The 22,514-nt window shown below is 47.2% G+C and overlaps 1 protein-coding gene and 1 pseudogene across 4 annotated transcripts; both read right to left on the reverse strand.

Moving 5' to 3' along the window:
* Nucleotides 1-952: 952 nt before the first annotated feature.
* On the reverse strand, nucleotides 953-11,125 carry LOC310670369 (E3 ubiquitin-protein ligase TRIM7-like). Of its 3 annotated transcripts, none has more exons than XR_014507563.1 (8): nucleotides 10,297-11,115; nucleotides 9,346-9,441; nucleotides 8,465-8,695; nucleotides 6,403-6,425; nucleotides 5,163-5,284; nucleotides 4,166-4,198; nucleotides 1,345-3,332; nucleotides 953-1,291 (listed from the first exon to the last, which is right to left on the reverse strand). XR_014507563.1 is itself a non-coding variant. In XM_083425607.1 (8 exons), the coding sequence occupies exons 1-8, from the start codon at nucleotides 10,870-10,872 to the stop codon at nucleotides 2,635-2,637; spliced, it is 1,596 nt and encodes a 531-aa protein (XP_083281733.1). In that variant the 5' UTR covers nucleotides 10,873-11,125; the 3' UTR covers nucleotides 953-2,634. The 3 variants fall into 3 exon arrangements, 2 of the variants coding, with proteins under 2 accessions (XP_083281733.1, XP_083281732.1); XM_083425607.1 differs by having other exon boundaries at nucleotides 953-3,028; nucleotides 3,212-3,332; nucleotides 10,297-11,125; XM_083425606.1 differs by having other exon boundaries at nucleotides 953-3,332.
* A 2,595-nt stretch (nucleotides 11,126-13,720) lies between these two features.
* LOC310670505 (zinc finger protein RFP-like) lies at nucleotides 13,721-20,587 on the reverse strand (annotated as a pseudogene). Its single transcript, XR_014515470.1, has 7 exons — nucleotides 20,147-20,587; nucleotides 19,511-19,606; nucleotides 19,100-19,330; nucleotides 18,114-18,136; nucleotides 16,960-17,081; nucleotides 15,967-15,999; nucleotides 13,721-15,742 (listed from the first exon to the last, which is right to left on the reverse strand). The product of XR_014515470.1 is annotated as a zinc finger protein RFP-like (transcript).
* Between the last annotated feature and the right edge of the window lie 1,927 nt (nucleotides 20,588-22,514).

The following is a 22,514-nucleotide window of genomic DNA, read 5'->3' on the forward strand; positions in this document are numbered from 1 at the left end:
ATCGTGAAGATATGTGTTATTTGCACAGGCCCTGTGGCAGCAGCAGGTCAGGTCAGAAGGGAACTGTTTCTGGGGCTGCCAGAACACAACATCATGCTATGAGGAACCTCCTGGTGCAGAGGCAGTTTACCTCTGAATAAGCTGAAGCTGTGGAGGCGAACAACAGTGAGAGGGCGGGGTGGGGTATTTCTCAGAAGAGTGGTGGGAATGGGTGATTGGCTAATAGTTGTGGTAACCCTGTTGATGACTGTTAACGACTGCAATTGGTCTTGCAGGAAAAAGCTTCAGTGTATCTGAAGAAGTGTGCATGCACAGGAAAGCTCATACCCACAACAAACTTAAGTGGTCTCAAAGGTGCTACTAAACGATTTTTGGAAGGATTCTTTTAAGGACTTTTTTAGGGATTTTTTTTTTTAAAGACTTGATTCTTTTGGAGGAATTTTTTTTCTGGAGGAGTTTTTTAAATTATCTTTTTCAAGAATTTTGTTGTTTTTTTATTTTGCCTTTAAGTGGGTGTGCAAGTTAGTGGCCAACACCACACAGTGTGCTGTATGAAGAAGAGAATCACCAAAACCTGTGAGCTAATCCTTTTCGTCAATCTATAAAAACATAGGCACTCCTATGTCTACTCAGAAGTAAATCCCATTAAGTTCAAAGGGACTTGCTCCCAGGGAAGTGGGCCCGGGGCTGTAGCTTTAATTTCTTCTTCGCTCCATAGAGCTCAATTAGAAAGACATGCTGCCCCCACTTCGTCTTCTCATTTGAGAATCAGCTTTTGGGTGGCAGAAATGAGGAAATGAAGTTGAAATGGTTAAGTAACAAAGTGGGGGCAGTGGCAGCCCTATTGCTGTGGGGATCAGATGGAATATCGCCCTCTTTATATCCCTGGGGAGAAGTGTCATGTGGGGTGGATAGGGCCATTATACCATCGAGTCTGAAATAACACAGGAGCAACAAGAAGTAGCATCTTTAATAAAATCCAGCAAGTTAACAGATGAAGCATATTTCTACATTTGTTCAGGCAAGTTACACAAAAGGATGAGAGGTGATCTCTAAAAACATATAGAGTCATACCTCTAGATATGGACCCTTCGGGTTGTGGATGTGCCTCCCTGTGATGGCCTGGGACTCAGGCTCGGACTCAGAACCAGAGGAGTCTCAGTCCACACCAGATCCTTTGCCTCAGGCGGCATCTGAACCAAGTCTGGGGCCTGATTCTGAGGAGCCCCAGTCTGCACAGGTTCCCCTGCAGCAAGCATCAGCTGGGCCGAGTCAGGGGCCTGAGCCTGCCCTGGCTCCAGATGCGGGGATTACCTTGTTGCCTTCAGCTGGGCCATCACTTACAGCTGCTCCACTACCAGTTGGGTCAGGGGAGGCTGAGGTGGCCTCTGGGTCTAGTAACCCACCGACATCTCCCGAGCTGCAGAGACTAAGGTCTGAGAGAAGGAGAGACCTGAGTACTCACAGGAGGAGTGCTCGCCTTTGGGCGAGACAGGGAGGTGAGTCACCGGGGGATCAGGACCGGCCGTTACCCCGACAAAGGTAAAAGGCTGTCGGACCCCACCTCAGGTTGTGGGAGCAACATAGCTGTTTGCTAGAACCTGCCTGAGACCCTGTGCCTGACCTAGCCTGGTTTCCTGCCTTGGCCCTGGTGGACTGACTCCTGGTGGAATCCTTGCATTCTGGACTGGACCTGGACCACATTGCTCAGGTTAACCCCCGAGCCCAGTACACTCCTGAACGGATTACGTCCACAACCTGAGGCACCACTGTAGATGTCTCTGATTGTTTGAAAGAAGTCACCTTAGAGAAAATAATTGTATAAATGGGAATTTACTACCATCCCCTAAAATTCCCCAAATTGACTCTGTTCTGTCCTTGGAACTGTCAGAGGCTTTTTCGTTCTGGGGATTAGCAAGTCAAGTCAGGGAGACCCCTGCAAATGCTTTGAGGAACCTTTCCTGGAGGTCATTAAGCAAGGCGGAGGGCTTAGAAACACTTTCCAGAGCAGGGCACCAAAATTGTGAGCCTCCATCTTGCTTTCTGGGCTCTGGAGGTTCGTGTGAGATCTCACACGGCCCCTTCTGACAGTCACTGCCCCCAGTCTCCCAAACTCTATTTATTTATTTTTGTTTTTACAAAATGCACAAGGCTGCGAATGCCTAAGTGAGTCACGCACAAATTTTGGATCTCTTTGGACAGAGATTCTGCTGAATTGCCACATGAGCAGAAGGAAAGGGATTTTGGTTGAGATGACTGAAATGTCATCATGGTGATGAGTTGTTGGGGTGAAGGTGAGAGTTCTTTCTTTCCATAACTAACTGAAGATTCCAGAGGATTCTGGAAATTGCTAGAAGCTGTCAGAAAGGGATGTGGGTCGCAAAAAGCAAAGCCGGGAAAACTCTAACTAAGAAACGCTTCAGCAGACAAACTGTAAAAGGGAACCATTATGCTTTTGACCCGGTAGTAAAATATTTCTGTCTGTGCTTAATTGCCTCTGTGAGTTACAGCCTTCGTTGTCTGGGTCAGAGCTCCTGAAGCGCTTTGATGTTGCACATCTCGCTGCTGATTTAGGACTGCTGGCACTGAGAAGCATACTTAGCAGTGAACTGGGAAGCTTGTCTGTCTCTACACTCAAGAGACTGTCAGGTGGCCTTTGGTGAACATGTAAAAGAAGGGCTGGAGGGTCTCTCCTGAGAAGGAGGCTTCTGAGAATGAGTGGAGAAGGGCTGCTCTATCAGCATCGTAAAAGGACACCCGTCCCCCTTCACAGTTCAGGGCCACTCGGATCCTCTTGGGCTTCCCACCCAGCATCGAAACAGGGGGCCCATCGTAGGTGGAGACCCTGTATTGATCACCCCACTTCCCTATGCGCCAGATCCCTTCCTTAGGACCAACGATGAACTTGCCTTTCCTCTTCACAGACTCTCTGGCCACCCCCACGGCCCATTCCCCCTCGCTCCCGACAAAGACATCCCAGAAATACCTGTCTTCCCCGAACGCCTCACTTCCCAGCACATAGAAATGACTGTCAAATCTCTCAGGGATGTCTGTCAGCTCTTTTACCCAGCTAGGACCAAAAGAGAAAAGGCCCTTCCTTTTCATAGGCTTTAGGGCAACCATCCACTTCCTCCTCTCCTCTCTTCCCACAGTGACCTCCCAGAAATGTCTGCCTGATGTGAAACCCTCACATCCCAGCACATAGCCATGCATGTCAAATCTCTCAGGGTTGTCTGGCAGGTTTTGATAGACTTTCCCCCATCTCACACTCTTGCGATCCTCAGACAGGATGAGCCGGGGATTTGCTGTGTCTGGATCCAAAGTTACGTTTTCTGTGGGGGCAGAAAGAGAAGAGAAACAACGTCAACTGGAACCTGACTTTTCATTAGGCACATGGCAGAAATAGCATCCCCTCTGAAATGAACAGGGTCTCCATGGATCTGCATTCCAGAGAGGAATGTTCATCAAGTTCTTAGTAAGGTTTCTTGAAACATTTGCAGTTCTTTCAAGTGTTTGAAGTACTTAGCGCACATTATCTACATATAACCCTTGCAACGACCCTGTAAGTTAAGTGAATCTTACCATGCCCGCTCCAATACAAGACCCCCAATCTTGCAGGGAAGCCGGACCCCTGGAGTTCACACTCAGGCAGCCCCCACCTCCCTCCACTGACACCAGAACCCTTTTACCTTCTCGCCCCCAAAGGCTGTTGCAGCCATTTTCTGAGCTATTTGTGCTCATGCATTTCCCACTCTTACACCTTACTCTTACATAAAAGGGGTGGGGATCTTGTATGGCTCAAAGGGATATTTCCCCCTCATGTGCCGGGAGCCTTTGGCTTCACACCACCCCTGTGTCTTATGGAGATTCGGCACAGAAAAGCCAGCCATCCTGGGCTGGGGGCTTCCTAAGAGTCTTCAGGATCAGGCCAAGAGCCCCTATAGCCCAGCATACTGCTCTCAATGATCAGATGCCTCTGGGAAATAAGGGGAAATAAGGCACGGATGGAAGAGCTGCAGTGGCCTGGTCTTCTGAGAAGCGGATCCCATCTCTCCTGAATTAGTGCCTCTGTTTGATTCAGAAATGGCTGAATAAAGTCAGCCAGATGAGCGGGGTATGAATAAATTATTATTATTATTATTATTATTATTATTATTATATGTACCTTTTCGTAGCTGAAGTCCATATTCCACAGTGTCTGGAAGAGAAAAGGGAACAGAATTTAGCATCACACTCTCATTCAGACAACAAACCTGGCAACAAGAATATGAGCTCATGAGATAGTAGCCAGGTATTGTGGACTACAAGTCCCATCATCCCCAACCACTGGCCACGCCGGCTGGAGATTATGGGAGTTGTAGTTAAAGCTATCTGAAGCTCTCCATACTGGCTATCCCTGCATAACCAGGGCTGGGGTGATGTCATGGTTCAGGCCTGCCCAAATCTTGGGAGGAGGAGCAGGACCCCCAGAAGATCTCCCCATCAGCAACAAGGTCCAGACACCCCTTTTCCAGGACGGGAGGCCTCAGCCCCAGTCCCCTCTGCTCCTGCTTGGCTCCTGGACAGCCCCCCTCCCTCCTGCACCCCTTACATCAATCTCAGGGCCAAAGGAACAGAGGAGATGCCTGAAAAGCTGTAGGTGAGGCTACCTGGGAAATGGGTGAGATGCGTGAAAGCACCCAAAGCGTGGCTGAGAGATGGGAAGAGGTCAAGGACAACTTTTTATAGGCAACTTGTAATCGTGCAAAGTCAGAATGACCCCGGAATCACCCCTGCCATCTGAGATCCCAAGACGGCCCCATGAGATTTCGCAGGAGCCTCTCAGAGTCCTGTAAACATGGCAGAGGTCTTAAAAGTGATTTGTATGGTGGCCAAACCCTTCCTGGCAGCCACTTTCAAGCCCTTTACCTTGCTGACTGGAATCTGGGAGGCTCCCCCAAGATCTCACAAGAGCTTCCAGAGCCCAGCAAGAAGGGGTTACCGTCCATTGCAATTGCCTAAGTAAAATCATTTGTGAATCATCTACATATGAAGGTGTGGCTTTTAGATATTGAAAGAAAATAAATAAGCCTTCTATTTTCCTGGCACTGCTAATGAGCTGGAGCCTTTCATGAACAATTTTAAATATCCAGTACAAAATATTTTCAACCCATCTTTACTACCTCTCAATTTCTTCATGACTCCCTCCAGGAAGGGATTTATATCACAAAAGTCCCAGATCCTCCACTTCAGGGCAGGAGGAAAAGCCACAGGAGGATCCTCTAAGTTCTCCTTCTCCTGAGACCTGGGAGGAGAAGGAGAACAAAGTCAAGCCACCCACCCTTCCAACGCAAGGAGCTTTCTGACAAGGCAGGGGTCTCATCCTGATGATAAAGGCACCATGGATATATCATGAAGACTTGGGAGCAGAGTTCTTCCTATGGCAAAAAGGAGCATCTAGCTGACGTCTGAATCTAGAAAGTATCTAAGAAGTTGAAGGAAAACCGACACACACCTGCGTTCAAAGCATTTTGAATGAAATATATGAAGAGGAAACTGAAGATAGAGAAGCTGATATATGCACAATTTTTTTTGGAAGAAAAATGAACCATACTGGATCCTTACGCAGAGATTTTAAGACTACACCAGATTTAGTGAGGCATTTCAAGTGATTAATGAGCAAAATAAAATAGGTTTGGTATGTGCATTTCTGAAATATAAGGAAGTTCAGAATGCTTTAGAATGGCTTTTGCAATTAACATTATAAATGTGTTTTAGCACAGTGGTTATATTTTACAAATGGACAAAAAAATAAAAAGTAAAGCAGTATGTTCTAAACATGGGAGGGTTTGTAGTTGTCTGGAGGACAAGCCTCTCAGCGGCTGCTATTTGCGATGGCTGGTCAAAGGCAGTGGTGCCCCTGAAACAACAGGAGGGAAGTGTCCTCTGTTGCGGGTTTTGCACTGGCATCTGCTTAGTCACTGTGAAAACAGGATGTTGCACCAGATAGGCCACTGGCCGGATCCAGCAGGGCCCTTTCTCACATTTTTATGTCTGAGGAAGAACCTGCAGAAGCCTGAAATACGTCAAATATTTATGTGTAAATTATAGTGAATATATTTACAAGCACCCTTGGGATGTCCCCGCTTTTTGTATCAATTGCAGAATAAATGAATCTATCACGGAGAAGGGCTTTCAGAGATGTGTAATGGGAACAGCTTCGTTCCCGTGTTTATTGATGAGACCAATTGCTACAAATGACTGTGAAAACGTGTCCCTATTTTTGTTTGTGATTTTGTGAAATGGACGATGGAGTCCTAAGCTATTTCTGGATGGAGGAACTGGAACTCTGGACGTTTTTCACCCGTTAAACAGGAACTTTCCCAATACAGTATCTTAAAGCAGCAGATTTCCATCACTTACCTCTGCAAGAAGCTTCTGATATCCTGGAAGGAAAGAAAGAAAAAGATACCCGTGGAGCCATTTCTGCAGTCAGTTATAAATACTAAGCAGTTGAAGCGGAGAGAGGTTAGCCAAGCACAAAACCAAAGACCCCCCAATAAAATACGCAGTGCCACAAAATTTTGGAATAACCATCAGATGGCAAAAGTCAGCCACTCCAGTGATGACGAATAAAAGGCCCCTTTCTTCTCTTTTGACCAAGTCACCTGAACACCTGAGAGATTCAGTCCCACCTCCCTGATTTGCCATTTTGCCTGCAGCGCATGCTGGTTCCGTGTTCACATGCAACTATCGTATTTTTCGCTCTATAAGACGCACCAGACCACAAGACGCACCTAGTTTTTGGAGGAGGAAAACAAGAAAAAAAAATATTCTGAATCTCAGAAGCCAGAACAGCAAGAGAGATCGCTGCGCAGTGAAGGCAGCAATCCCTCTTGCTGTTCTGGCTTCTGGGATAGCTGCGCAGCCTGCATTCGCTCCATAAGATGCACACACATTTCCCCTTACTTTTTAGGAGGGAAAAAGTGAGTCTTATAGAGCAAAAAATACGGTAATCGGTTCACTGCTATGTACATCCCACACTCAGTCATATCCTGGGAACCACCCTGAGACCTGTGGGTATAGGGTGGTACACAAACTTATTTTAATAACAATAATAACAATAACAATAATAATAATACAGTGGTGCCTCGCAAGACGAAATTAATCCGTTCCGCGAGTCTCTTCGTCTTGAGAGATTCAGTCCCACCTCCCTGATTTGCCATTTTGCCTGCAGCGCATGCTGGTTCCGTGTTCACATGCAACTATCGTATTTTTCGCTCTATAAGACGCACCAGACCACAAGACGCACCTAGTTTTTGGAGGAGGAAAACAAGAAAAAAAAATATTCTGAATCTCAGAAGCCAGAACAGCAAGAGAGATCGCTGCGCAGTGAAGGCAGCAATCCCTCTTGCTGTTCTGGCTTCTGGGATAGCTGCGCAGCCTGCATTCGCTCCATAAGATGCACACACATTTCCCCTTACTTTTTAGGAGGGAAAAAGTGAGTCTTATAGAGCAAAAAATACGGTAATCGGTTCACTGCTATGTACATCCCACACTCAGTCATATCCTGGGAACCACCCTGAGACCTGTGGGTATAGGGTGGTACACAAACTTATTTTAATAACAATAATAACAATAACAATAATAATAATACAGTGGTGCCTCGCAAGACGAAATTAATCCGTTCCGCGAGTCTCTTCGTCTTGCGGTTTTTTCGTCTTGCGAAGCACGGCTATTAGCGGCTTAGCGGCTATTAGCGGCTTAGCGGCTATTAACGGCTTAGCGGCCCCAAAAACGGAAAACCCTTTCGTCTAGCGAGTTTTTCGTCTTGCGAGGCATTCGTCTTGCGGGGCACCACTGTAATAGGTCACCCCCTCTCTGGCTGGACCCAAGATAGCATCTGAATGAAAAAGTGATGCAGTGCCAATTTGGAAAGCCTGTTCTGGAGGCAGTATCGGTTGTATTCAACTCGCTTTCACTCAGGCACACTGAAATTAATGAACCTAAGATAGTAATCCCCATTAATTTCAATTGTCTACTCTGAGGAAAGATTAATTGAATACAGAGCTCTAGTTGCTTGTGGGCTTCCCAGAGACCTTTGGTTGCACAATGCAAGAACTGGAAGCCGGAAGGAAAGGGCCTGTGGTTTGATCTAGCAGGGCCCTTCTCGTCAGTTCAGGGGTGACAACTTGAACAAAATATTTTTTTGGGGGGGGGACATAATCAATCACAAGATGCAGTACAAACACACCATTTCAATAGAAGTGTCCATTATTTATGGGGGGGGCTGGCGCCCTCAAATATTTCACTGGGGTGTCCAAGGGACCTCAGCCCCTCAGAGTTGGCTCCTATGCTGACACCTTTTACCATTCATGTACTGTTTGTTTCTCTGACAACAGTATTTTTATGTGGGGAAGGACTAAGAAATGCCTGTAGTCTGAAGCAGCCCACTCCACCCTCTTGCATCAGGATGAGGCCTCACCTGCAGGAGTTCAGTCACTGGTTCCTGAAGCTTCTCCTCCATCTCCCGGATGAGGCTGTCAAGAGAGGAGAGTTCCCTGGAGAGTCTGGCCAGGTGCTCCTCCCTTTGGGCTGCAATCTCCTTCTCCACCTCTTCCATCTGGGCCAGAAGAAGCTTCTCTTGTTCTTCCAGAAACTGGTGCAGTCGCCTGAACTCAGCCACCATCTTTTCCCTCTCTGCTTGCATTTGCTTCTGCACCAGCAAAAACAGGAAAAGGAAGAGAATACATCAGATATCTAGTCTGCTGTTGCATGATAAAAAGACCAGAATTCACTTGGAAGGGCATGTCTGTCATTTTAGGGAGATCACGGCAGTAGGAAGAGGGTTTCATAAAAATCTACAAGCCCACCCCCTCCTTCAAATGGTCTTTCATGCCCTGTATTTCAGTTTCCTCACATACTGATTCTAGACCATGGGTAGGCAAACTAAGGCCCAGGGGCCGGATCCGGCCCAACTGCCTTCTGGATCTGGCCCGCGGATGGTCTGGGAATCGCCGCGTGGATCTGATTCTGATCATTTGGGCTGCACCATTTCCCCCTCCCTCACACACACCACGCCTGGCTTCTCTCCGCCCTGCCTAGAGCAGAGAGCAGTGGTGGAGGAGGGAGGAAAGCAGGGAGAGGGGCTGGGGGAGGGGGGGGAAGTGAAGCCCCCCTTCACCGGGATCCCCGTTGCCCAGGCCTGGGGTCGACCCCCGATTGCATCTCCTTTCAGTCTCCAGATATGTGTGTGTGTGTGTAGTTTGGCCTGCCACAAGATCTGAGACACAGTGAACCGGCCCCCTGCTGAAAAGGTTTTCTGACTATAGCACTTTTTCACTTCCAAGAAACAGTGATGCTTACAAGCAGGTCTTGGCTTTCCTTTTCTGCATCTGCTTTAAACATCAGAATTTTCTTTCTCTCCTTCCTCACATTGTCTAGGCAGCTGCTGATCCGATCCTGAAAAGAAAACAAAATCCCAGCTGGGTTGCTTTTTCTTTCCCTTTGTCAAGTGTTTTACTAATATCAGGCAACTGAATCATATGCTTGCTCCCTGCCCCACATTCCTGGGTCCTTCCGGAGGTTCCCCTTCATTCCTGCCCCCTGCCTTGCCCCACCTTCCAGTTCTAGGAGCCTTCACTGGGAGCTGCTTCCAGAGGAAGAACTGTGGGGAGGGACTCCAAAAAGCTGCAGGGGGACATCGAGGGAAATTAACTCCTTGAGAGATGATGAAACGTTTATTAACAGTGTTTTCAGAAGTTTCACAAGGCTGCACAAACGATCCTGCTAGAGGGGGTGGGGAGAATATATTATTTCAAGAGTATCTTGGCGTCATTCCTGCCTTGCAGGGGGTTGGACTAGATGACCCTTGGGTCCCTTCCAACTCTATGATCTTGCAGGCCTGGCTTGCCTACAGCTATTCCATCCCCCAAGCAAATCCAGAGCAGAGGCGTAGCATGGGCCAGCCTGGGGGGCGCCTGCCGTGAGCTGTTGCGTCCTTCGCGCAACGTCTTCCATCTGAAGGACTCAGCAGGCTAGCACCCTGCCAGCCGCACACAGCTTTTGCAAGTCTCACAAAGCGGTGTTAGGCTCACAGCGCACTGTGAGACTTGCACCCCTCAAAGCAGGGCAGCATCGGCCACGTTGGTTGGCCAAGTTCCCCACTACATGGCCGAGCAGGCAGCGCAATGCCTGCCCTCTTAGCCCCAGTTACTGGGGGGGTCGCTCCACTGGCACAACTTGTCCCCATGGGGTTCGGCATGCCCCGGGCACCAGCAAGGAACGCTACACCACTGATCCAGAGTATTTTCCTACCTTGTACTCCTGGGACACCTCCTCTATAGGAACTGCCTTGTGGCTTTTGTGCTCCTTGGCTCTGTCACAAACCAGACAGATGGGGGTTTCATCGTCCTTGCAGAACAGCTTCAGGGGCTCCTGGTGTTTCTCACAAACTCTCCCCTTTCCTTTGGCCTCCTTTTTTCTGCCCAGAAGGCTGAATTTCTGGGTTATTTCCACAAAATTTGCCAGCTGCTGGTTTCTCCTGATGCTGCCTTGCTCCACTGTTTTCCTGCACTGAGGGCAGGAAGCCTCTCCCCAGGATTTTTCCCAGCACTGGATCAGGCAGGATCGGCAGAAGTTGTGCCCGCACTCCGGGATGATCACTGGATCCTGGAAATACTCCAGGCAGATGGAGCAAGTGGCTTCCTCGCAGAGATCCACGACGGGACCGCCAGAAGCCGCCATGGCCACTGCCCCAGGGAGAGAGAATTGGTTTCGTTTTCTCTCCTTTCCATCTGCAAATGGGTGTGTTTCCTTTCCGGGAAATTCGGACTCAATGCGTCCAGATGTCTGCTGATATGGAGTTGTGGAGTTAGCTGGAGCAGAGAGCATCTTTCGTGTAGAGGAAATTAATTTCTTAATTTTAAAAGGAATGCTCTTGGCGGTTGTTCGTTTAAGGAACCATTTCCAGTGAGAGCTGGAGGGAAGTGTGGTTGTATTTTCCCTATCTTCACATCAGACTAATTTTAAAACCGATGACTGAATCCTAACTCCATTTCCCCCACAAATTGCTCCATTTCTAGCTATTCGCCTCAATGTAAAGAGTAGAAGCAGCCCAACACTCCGTCACGGTGCCTATTTTTAGTGTGGACAAAATCGCCAGCCGCTCTGATAACGTGAAAAAACACTGGGTTCGCCGCCTAGGTGAAGACTGGGATCACACAGCATTTTTAGCAATACGAGAAACTGGGTCTTTCATAATAAAAAAAAATGACTGGGTCATTTTTAATCTGCTGTGAAGACCCAGTGAAGCTGAAAGGAGGGAGAGTCAGGGCACACACAGTGGCGTAGCGTGGGGGGTTGCAGGGGGGGCCGGCCGCACCGGGCGCAACATCTGGGGGTTAGGGTTAGGGGGCGCAAATCCATGGGTTAGGGGGTGCAAATCCACGGGTTAGGGGGCGCAAGTTACTTGCCTTGCCCCGGGTGCTGACAACCCATGCTATGCCACTGGGCACACAGAAGAAAGGACTTCTCTTCACTCCGGATTTTGTGCAATTCCGATTAATTTTGCAACATGCAGAAGGGCTTGAGGGTGACATGAGTGAGGGGATCCCAGAGACCGTGAAATAAATATTTAATTGCCTCCCCAAGGGGTCCCTGCCTCAGAAGGAGGACCAGGACCTCCGAAGGAGCGCGATTGAAGGCTCCGTACCGGTCGGGAAAAGACAGAGACCACACCAGGATTTGGAAAAAGCAAAGCCTGATCTTTGTTTAAAGAACAGGAGGAAAAAAACCCCACCACAAAAAACTGTTGCAACAGGGTCCCCGCTCACGCAATGACACGGAGTCAGAGACCCGGAACAAAAGGACTGCCTTGATTCTTATACCTTTTGATTTTCATCCAGATCAATAGCAGCGGAAGTGGCGGGAAGCGACAGGAGTGGTGGGAAGAGCGGATTAACATAAGGTAAGTAGGATGTTGAAAGGCTTTTGGGAGGTGTCAATTTGCTGAAGGGCTCAGGTGATATGTGTTATTTAATTTTGGATCTGCTTAAATGGCTTTTCCTTTATCTACAGGAAAGCCTCCGCAACTGCTGATAATCCACATGCAGATGTGAGGCTGGATGTTTGAGAAGATGTTCAGGAAATGGCTAAAATATTAATGTGAAATCCTATTCTGCATTGCTATCAATTCAGGTGTGGTAGCCTGATGTTTGCATACTTTTTGGAAAATAAAACTGCTTTATTTTGAGCTCATGTCTGTGTGCATTCATGGTATGGTTTGCAGACCCAGTAGGAGGCAGTGTGGTGGAGAGAGTTTTGGCAGTCTTTTGGATACAATATTGAGTCAAGTACATACATTTTGAAATACTTAATTGTTACATTCTTTAAAACTACATTTTGGATACATTCAGAAAAGTACAGCATACTACGGCATTTCATTAAAGATATATTCACAAATACATTTTGTAAGGGAAACACATTTTAAAAGGATAGCTTCATGGAGACAAGAGGTACACTTCGTGGAGAAAAGATTCATTTTCCCTTTATTCCCCTCTCTGACCCTGATTCTCTTATGAGAACCGAGGCTGACAAGTGGAAAAACAAACTGGAAAAAGGTGAGCGATGGAGAGGCATGGTAAGAGTTATAGAAAATTTGGCAAAAGTGGACAGGAATATGATTTTCTCCTCATAGGCTGTGAGCTCAAGTTCTTGTATGTGCCAAATGCTACAATGCTCCTAATTTGGGGGCCTTTCCATAGGAAAAACCTCCTGCTTGATGTTTTTATTATGTTTTTAAATATGCTGGAAGCCGTCCAGAGTGGCTGAGGAAACACAGCAGATGGATGGGGCAGTGGCGTGGCGTGGGGGGTGCAGGGGGGCCGGCCGCACTGGGGGCAACATGGGGGGGGGGGCGCGCTCGCACTCGCAGCTCTCTGCCCCTACCTGGCTCGCTCACTCTCTCTCACTGCAGTGCTGGCTGTGCGAATCCAATCCCAGCCGCCGGGTCGCTGCCCACTGTGGAGGGGAGGGTGCCAGGCGTGCGGTGCGGTGCGGAGAGAGAGCGAGGGACTATCTGGGGGAGGGACAGTGCAGCGGGGGGGGGGGCGCAAATTACTTGCCTTGCCCCGGGTGCTGACAACCCACGCTACGCCACTGGGATGGGGTATTATTATTCTTATTTTATTATTTAAGGAGTGTGCCCCACTCAAAGGTAATAGTTTGCATGCTAAACATGCGGTTCTTGATCTAATGCCACTGTCTCACACCCACCTTTAACTGATGAATGAGTGGGAAGGGAGAAAGAGAGGGGGCCGTAGCTAGGGGTGGTGAGGTGGGCCCCTGCCAGGGAAACAGGTGAGGTGCAAAATCGGCTAAAAATATGTCCATAAATATGTCTAAAAATAAAAATATTGATTATTGCCTCATAAGAAAAGGTTTTGTGATAGGAATTTTGAGGTCTTAGCTATATTGTAATGTTCATAAGCGTACCAACCAAGCACTACGTAGATCAGCACAGGAAGGCCAACCTGGAACTATTTTGATTCCTAAACTGACCAAATGTTTTCTCTGCAAGGTCAAAGTGGGAAACCTCCCATTGTCTCTTTCCTCTCAAATCCTGTCTTAAGGGCACATTTAAGATATGAATAGGGTGTGAGCCTTTGACCTGGCCCAGGAACGAAGTATTTATCATTACAAAAGACTAGCCAGGATCCCCAGGAAATCCAGTCAAGTAACCTGCCAGACAGAGATAAACAACGACAGGAGAAAAACATTCAAATTTCTGTTTTACACCGCCTTTTCTGTGATGTATGTATGCTGTTTCTGGGGGTGGTCTTGATTTACAGGGTGGAAATTTCAAAGTCTTTATAAGGCCTTGCGCGCCATTTTTCTAGGTTCCTCCTCTCCTGCGGGTGAGGGGAGCACCCTGTTGCAACAGATCAATAAAGATCAGGCTTACTAGCTGCTTTGCTTCTCAATATTCTCTGCTTGGCCTCTGTTATCTTCTCCTACCAATAGGGAACCTATGTAAGGACTCTATATGGGCTCTTTGATACCGCATAAAGGAAAAGGGCAATTTTTGTTCACAGCAGTTTTTAATAGAGGGTGAATTGAATGGGTGGAGGGGTTGGAGGAGAGGTGGAAAGAAAAGCTAATTTGTCCATGGTTGGGGGTGCAATCTGGACAGTTCTGCCAGGGGCACAAAATCATCTAGCTATGGCTCTGAGAGGGGTGAATGCTTTTAATATTTATGGCCAGAGCCTGGATCAGGTAAGGAAGGAAAGAGATTCTGGAGCTTCGAACTCTATGACCAGTTCCTTGCTGAAGAAAAAGGGAAACTGAGAGCAGGATTGAGGCTGAGGGAAGTTTCAAGTGGTGCCCATTCAAAATTCAAATTTTATTCAGAATAGTTGATGGTATTGTCTATAGGAAGCTGTCTCAGTGTCTTTCAGGAGTTTGAAGAATTAAATCAGAACAAGAGTGAGTGTAGGATTGCTTTTTTATTCCAATTACTAGGTCACTTCCTTTCACCTTTGTTCCCACTGCACCTACTGAAGGAGCTGATTCCCAAGGGAGAGCATGAGAGACGAAAGGCAGGTTTCAGCTGCTAGAATGGTGATTGTTGCTAGGTGGAAGTCACAAACTATACCCACAAAAGAGGAATGGATTTGTAAACTAAATGACTATTTAATTTTGGCAAAATTAACTGCTATAATAAGAAATCAGTTGAATCAAAAATTAAAAAGGAGTGGAAATGTTTTGATGAATATATGGCAAAATATTGTTCCAAAAAATATGCTAATATGCCTAGATTAAAATGTGAAGTACTGGATGGAAGAAAAATTAGTAAGGAAAGATAATAAGAATATAGAGATGACTTGAGAAGACTGTAGAATGCAAAGATTATTGTAAATTGTATAATGTGGAGGAAATCGAGTATGGGGGGGAGGGAAGCGGGAGGAGGGAGAAAAGAATAATATGATGGATTGAGGAAATAGAAACATAAATGTATGGGGGGATGGGGAGGAAATGGTGTTGGCTTTGGTACATTTGTATTGTAATGTAATATGTGAAAGGCAGGTTTCAGGACTGGCAGGAGAGTCAAGCAATTGATGCGGTTTACAAAAGTGGCCTCAGAAAAGAATTACACCATGATGAAGACTTGGGTCAGCCAATCACTGTTCTTCCAATATGGCTTCCCCTTTAGTGCCTCTGAGAAAAGTCTGGAGAAGACTTGTCTGCCTCTACACTCAAGAGATTGTCAGGTGGCCTTTGGCGGACACATAAAAAAAGGGCTGGAGGGTCTCTCCTGAGAAGGAGGCTGCTGAGAATGTGTAAAGGAGGGCTGCTGTATCTGCATCGTAAAAGGACACCCGTCCCCCTTCAAAGTTCAGGGCCACTCGGATCTTCTTGGGCTCCTCACTTGGAAGAGGGGCCTCATGGGAGGAGGATAACTCGTACCCACCACCCCACTTCCCCAAACCCCAGATCCCTTCCCTAGTATCAAAACAGAACTTGCCCTTCCTCTTCACAGACTTTCTGGCCACCCCCACCGCCCACCCCTCCTCGCCTCCCACAATGACCTCCCAGAAATGTCTGCCTGCTGTGAAACCCTCACATCCCAGCACATAGCCATATGTTTCAAATCTCTCAGGGTTGCTTGGCAGGTATTTAAACACTTTCCCCCTTCGCACACTCTTTCGATCCTCAGACAGGGAGAGCCAGGGATTTGCTGTGTCCGGATCCAATGTGACGTTTTCTGTGGGGGCAGATGAGGAAAGAGAAAAGAAATGACATCAGCTGGGAGACTGACACTTCTTTAGACACATGAGAGAAATATGAAAAGGGTTTTCAGGCACTGCGTTCAGAACTGGGGTGCTCCTTAGGTTCTTAATAATGATTCTTCAAACATCCGCAGTTCTTTCAAAGCACTTCACGCATCTCTCTCCTGAAACTGTGCCTCCTTTAGATCCTGAAATTTACCTTGATGCAGCTGAAGTCCAGAGTCCAGAGTGTCTGGAGAAGAAAAGGGAAGAGAGATTTAGCATCACACCACCATCCAGAGAACAAACCTGGTAACAACAATATGAGCTCCTGAGATTGTAGATGTGGTGCCATCCCATCATCCCAAACCACCAGCCACACCAGTTGGAGCTTATGAGAGTTGCAGCTGAAAATGTCTGAAAGCCACCACAATGGCCATCCCTGCATAAACCAGGGCAAGGGCAATGTCCAAGTTCTAGGCCTGCTCAGACCTAAGAAGAAGAGCAGGGCCTCCAAAAGACCTCCCCTTCAGTATCAACCTTGAGATGTAAGATCTCTTCCAGGACTGGAGATCTCATTCCCAGTTCCCTCTGTTCCCAGATGGCTTTTTGACAGCCTCCGCCTCCTTCACATCAATCTCAGGGCCAAAGGAACCGAGGAGACACCTGAGAGGCTGTAGGTGAGGCTACTTGGGAAATGGGTGAGGAGTGTGAAAGCATCTAAGGCCTGGCGGAGAGATGTGAAGCAGTAAAATACAACTTTCTACAGAAAACGTACGCGAGGGGATTGTGCATACAGTTGTGTAATGTCAGAATGACCCCTGGAATTGCCCCTGCCATCTGAGATCTCGGACAGCCCTGCGAGACCTCGCAGGAGCATCTCCAAGCCCAGCAAGCAAGGAGGATGGCTTAAAAGCAAATTCCGTGTAGGGATTAAAAGCGCTTTTTCTCACGAGAGCCTCCAGAGCCCAGCCAATGAAGGCTTCCTGCTTGCTTTCCGTTTATTTATCTGCAATCCACATAAAAGGTTTGATTGTATAAGTAAAACCAGCATGTTGTGAGTCATCTGTATATTAAAGTGTGGCCTCTGGACATTGAAATAAAACAAAAACATAAACCTTTCCTGGCATTACTAATATTACGTATGACCTGGAGCCTTTCATAAACACTTTTAAACATCCAGTATAAAATCCCTGTTGCCTTTCTTCATTACCTTTGAACTGCTTCATGACTCCCTCCAGGAAGGGATTCATATCACAGAAGTCCCAGATCTTCCACTTCAGGGCAGGAGGAAAAGCCACAGGAGGATCCTCTAAGTTCTCCTTCTCCTGAGACCTGGGAGGAGAAGAACAAAGTCAAGCCACCACCCTTCCAATGCAAGGAGCTTTCTGACAAGGCAGGGGTCTCATCCTGATGATAAAGGCACGATGGCTATATCATGAAGACTTGGGAGCAGAGTTCTTCCTATGACAAAAGGGAGCATCTAGAGAGCACCTAACAAGATGAAGAAAACCGACACACACCTGCTTCCAAAATATACAGAAGGAAATATAGGAATATGAGATTGAAGGTAAAGAAGCTGATATATGCAAATTATTAATTTTTTTAAAGAAAACTTAACAATACAAGGGTCTTAGGCAGAGATTTGGACTACACCCATTTTAGTGAAGCATTTCAAGTGAGTATAAATATTATTCTTATTTAGCCCAGGGGTTACATTTAAAAAAGGAAATTAGAAATTAAAACTATTTTCTAAACGTGGAAGTTTTTAAAAATATGTTGTAGTTGTTTGGGGACAAGGCTCTCAGCGGCTACTATCCATGATGGCTGAGTCAAAGGCAGTGGTGCCTCTGAACCACCGGAGGGGAGTGTCCTCCACGGCTCAGATCCTGCTCACGGGTTTCCTACTGGTATCTGGTTATTCACTGTGAAAACAGGATGCTGGACTACATGGGCCACTGGCCGGATCCAGCAGGGTCCTTTCTCACATTCTTATGTCTGGGGAAGAACCTTCAGGAGCCTGAAAGACACTGGGTATTTAAGGGTAAGTTATAGTGAAGATATTTATAAGCACCTTTGGGGTGTCCCCCCCCCCCTTTTTGTATCAATTGCACAGTAAACGAATCCATCACAGAGAAGGGCCTTCAGAAATATGCAATGGGAATGGCTTCCAGTCTGTGATTGTAGATGGGACCAACAGATGCAAATGACTACGAAAACGTGTCCCTGTTTTTGTCTGTGATCTTGTTAAATGCATGATGGAGTCCTAAGCTATCTCTGGAAGGAGGAAGTGGAGAGTGAGTTTCCCACCTGTTAAACTGGAACTTTCCTAGCCTAATAATAAGGCAGGGGTTTCCCATCACTTACCTCTGCAAGGAGCTTCCGATATCCTGGAGGGAAAGAAAGAAAGATGTCAGTGGAGCCATTTCTGCACTGACCACTGCAGTGATGACTAATAAATGCTCCCCTTCTTCCCTTTTGGCCAAGTTGCCCAAATAGCTGAGGGATTCAATCTCACCCTGGTTTACCATTTTGCCCTGCAGTGCATGCCGGCTCCATGTTCACCTGCAACCAATTTGTTTACTGCTAGGTACATCTCATACTCCAGTCACAGATCCCAGGACAGCACCTGAAGGAACACGCGCTTGATGCAGTAATGATCACCAACTTGGAAGAGTTTGGAAGGTCGGGTTTTGCAAACTAGCCACAAAGTGTGGGAGGCAGTATCAGTTGTATTCAACTGGTTTTACTCGGATACACTGAAATTAATGAACCTTGGATAGCCATCCCCATTAGTCTACTCTGAGTAAAGGTTACTTGACTACAAGCTTCTACCTCTGGGAATCACAGATGGGGAGAGCCCTATTGGCTTATGGGCTTCCCAGACCAAAGAGAGGACAGGATGCTGAACTGAAGGCGCTTGCAGTTTGATCCAGCAGGACCCTTTTTTGTGACTCCAGAGCTAATAGCTTTCATCCTTCTTGTACCAACTGTTGTTGTTTTTTTTACAACGATATTTTACTGTGGGGGAGGACTAAGGAATGCTTGTACAATCATACCTCAGGTTGAATGTGCTTCAGGTTGAGCGCTTTCGGGTTGCGCTCCGCAGCAGCCCAGAAGTAACGGAGCACGTTACTTCCGGGTTTCGCCACTCGCGCAGACGCTCAAAATGACAACACGTGCATGCGCAGAAACGGCAAAACGCAACCCACGCACGTGCAGATGTGCTGTTGAGGCTTACGTTCCATTCAGGATACAAACGGGGCTCCGGAACAGATGCCGTTCGCATCCCGAGTTACCACTGTAGTCTGAAGCAGCCCACTCCACCCTCTCGCATCAGGATGAGGCCTGACCTGCAGGAGTTCACTCGCTGGTTCCTGAAGCTTCTCCTCCATCTCCCGGATGAGGCTGTCAAGAGAGGAGAGTTCCCTGGAGAGTCTGGTCAGCTGCTCCTCCCTTTTGGCTGCAATCTCCTTCTCCACCTCTTCCATCTGGGCCAGAAGAAGCTTCTCCTGTTCTTCCAGAAACTGGTGCAGTCGCCTGAACTCAGCCACCATCTTTTCCCTCTCTGCACCTGTTTGTTTCTGCAGCAAAGAGATCGAAAGAAGAGAACAGTGGGCCAAAATCAGGCATCTAGCCTGCTCTTGAAGGATGAAGAGGCCAGTTATCCCAATTCCTTTGGAAGGCCACTTCTCAAATTATTTCCCCAGATTTTTATTTAAGACCACAGCACTTATTCACTTTCAAGTAACAGTGATGCTTACAAGCAGGTCTTGACTTTCCTTTTCTGCATCTGCTTTAAATTCCAGAATTTTCTCTCTCTCCTTCCTCACATTGTCTAGGCAGGAGCTGATCTGATTCTGAAAAGAAAACAAAACGAAAGCTTGGTTGCTGTTTTCATTCTTGGAGTTTAATATTCATAATAACCGGAAAGTTGAATCACATGCTTGCTCCCTGCCCCAAAGACTGTGGTCTTTGCCTTCGTCATCCTGGGAGCCTGTGGCGGAATGGGTCAGTGTGTCTGGCTGTTAACCAGAAGGTTGGTGGTTCGAGCCCAACCAGGGATGGCTGTGGGCAGAATTCCGGCATTTCAGGGGGTTGGACTAGATGGCCCTTAGGGTCCCTGCCACCTGCACTGCCCCACCCTCCAGCCCTTTCCTAAGGCAGCTGCTTCCAGAGGAAGGACTGTGCTTGAGTTACTCCTGCATGCAGGGGGGGTATGGGGGCACTGTACTCCCCCAAAAATAAAAAAGGAAATGTTTATTGAAGAGTTTTGGAAGTTTAGTTACTGTTTGGTTGCATGAGGGGAGAATACATTCAAACATTTTCTTGCAAGACCCCCTTCTCTGTAGCTCTTTCACCCTCACCATCCCCAAAGGAAACCCAGAGAGATTTTTTACCTTGTACTCCTGCAACGCCTCCTCCAGAGGGATCACCTCGTGTTTCTTGTGCTCCTTGGATCTGTCACACACCACACAGATGGGGGCTTCTTCCTCCTTGCAGAAGAGCTTCAGGGGCTCCTGGTGCTTCTCGCAGACCCTCCTCTTTCCTTCTGCCCCCTTGTCCCCTGGAAGGGAGACTTTCTCGGCTCCCAGTATTTCCACAACATTTGCCAGCGGCCGATTGGGGATGAGGTTCTTGTGCTGAATGATTTTTCTGCACAGAGGGCAGGAAGCCTCTCCCTCGGATCCCCCCCAGCACCGGATCAGGCAGGCTCGGCAGAAGTTGTGCCCGCACTCCGGGATGATCACCGGATCCCTGAAACACTCCAGGCAGATGGAGCAAGTGGCTTCCTCGAAGAGATCGCGAACGGAACCCCCAGAAGCAGCCATCGCCAGGAAGAGAGCAAGGAGATCTGGGATATTTCTTCTCCCGCCCAGGAAATTTAAGCAGGATCTCGGCTGCCTTAGAGATGTGTCTTTAAATGGCTCAGGGTCTCTTTGATATGGAAATTTATCTATTTGTAATGAGAATTCCTTGCTTCTAATTTAAAGGGCCATGCACCTAGGAGAGGCAGAGATAAGTGCTCGTGTTTGTTATTTTAGCTTCACCGCCTGCCTCGAACGCCGCTGAATGAATGACTCTGCCGACTCCTTCCAACTGCAGGGCACAATGTTCAGCCCAAACTCCACTGCGATGCACATTCCCACGGGACAACTGGACCCTCGTCCGCACTCACAGACCTGGGAAATTTTTAAGCTGCTCTTCAGGTCCAGTTTCTTCCCATTTCCCCCCCACCCACCCATTGATCCCATCTCCAGTCTGTCCATCCTCTCAGAAAAATTAACATTAACCATGGAATTTTTAAAAACCATTTTGGGGGGGGGGGGAGTGTTCTCTCTTTTTACTTGTGATATTTTATATCTTTATATACTAATAAAGTATTATTGTTTGGTGGTTGATACATACCATATTTTTCTGTGTATAAGAAGCCCCCATGTATAAGAAGACCTCTATTTTTTGAGCCCAAAGTGAAGAAATAAAAATATTTTAAACACCAAACAGAACAACTTTGATATTTTGTTAAATATCTAGGCAGCCACCAAAACCTGTGAGCTAATCCTTTCTGTCAAAAAAAATAAAGTGCACTCCTATGTCTACTCAAGAGTAAGTTCAAAGGGACTTATCCCAGGACACAGGGCTATAGGCTTAATTTCCTCTTTGCTCCACAGAGCTCAGAAGAGGTTAGAAAGATGTGCTGCCTTCACTTCCACTTCCGACTTGAGAATTGCCATTTAGAAGACCATGATAAAAATGTTGAATGAAAACACCTATTCCTATTTGTTGCCCCATCTGTTTGGCATTGGTTGTGTAGCAGGAAACCCCCCCCCCCATCATTGTTTGTACAACCTTCACACTCACACACTACATACGCTACGCTTCTGTTATAAATTCATAGAAAATCAACCATACATCGGATTTGCACTGCTCCATTTTTATTTTACTCCATGAAGGAAGAACTACAAAATGGGGAAGGTTTGATACAGGGCAGCCATAATCCCTTGAGCATACCAGTACATACACAGGAGCCCTGCCCAGTTGCTATGCCAACCCTGATGGTCCCAGAAAGAAGACCATCAAGATCACAAAGAACTTGCATATGGGAGTGGATTCAGCACAGATTGGAACAAAGGACAATAATCAGCTCTTCCCTCTGGAGACAGGAAACTGCAAACTCCCCTCTGTCACCTGGAAAGTACTCGTGGGGAGGGGGAAAGAGGGGAACCAGCCAGGTGACAGGACACTCAAGTTACCACCACAACTCTTCCCTCAACCCCTCCTTTCTGTTATGTATGCATGATGTTTCTGGGGGTGGGCTTGATCTACAGGATGGGAATTTCAAAAGTCTTGATAAGACCTTGCACACCATTTTTTCTGTGTCTTTCCTCTCCCCTGCAAGTGAGGGGAGCACCCTGTTGCAACAGTTCAATAAAGGCCAAGCCTACAGGCTGCTGTTTTGCTCCAAGTTATCCTGGTTGGTGTCTTTGTTTTTGTCCAAGGGAGCCCTCGGATTTTTCCATTAACAGTTGCAATGCTTCCGTTGAAAACAGGGTGAGGAACTATTATAATTGGCATTCTTTTCATCCCCCCTCCCCTTCAATTTGCCCACAACTGACTGTATTTTTTAAAAATAGGGTGTCAATAGGGTACCTGCTTTCTCACTGAAATGGCAGGTACGGCTGAGGCTCACTTCTCTCCTGGTGGTGGGATTCCGACAATATTGCAATAAGGCAATATTGCATAAGTCAGGAAGAGCCCCGAAAATGC

The sequence above is a fragment of the Podarcis tiliguerta genome, assembly GCF_965153285.1.
Source record: "Podarcis tiliguerta genome assembly, chromosome: 2".
Lineage (NCBI taxonomy): Eukaryota > Metazoa > Chordata > Lepidosauria > Squamata > Lacertidae > Podarcis > Podarcis tiliguerta.

Bases quoted from the DNA above. Each gene is read 5' to 3' on its own strand.
- LOC310670369 (XM_083425606.1), bottom strand. From the start codon at position 10,872: ATGCTCTCTGCTCCAGCTAACTCCACAACTCCATATCAGCAGACATCT. The intron at 9,442-10,296 runs GTAGGAAAATAC...TTTTCTTTTCAG, and splicing joins AGGTGTCCCAGGAGTACAAG to GATCGGATCAGCAGCTGCCT. The intron at 5,285-6,402 runs GTAAGTGATGGA...TTCTCCTCCCAG, and splicing joins ATCAGAAGCTTCTTGCAGAG to GTCTCAGGAGAAGGAGAACT.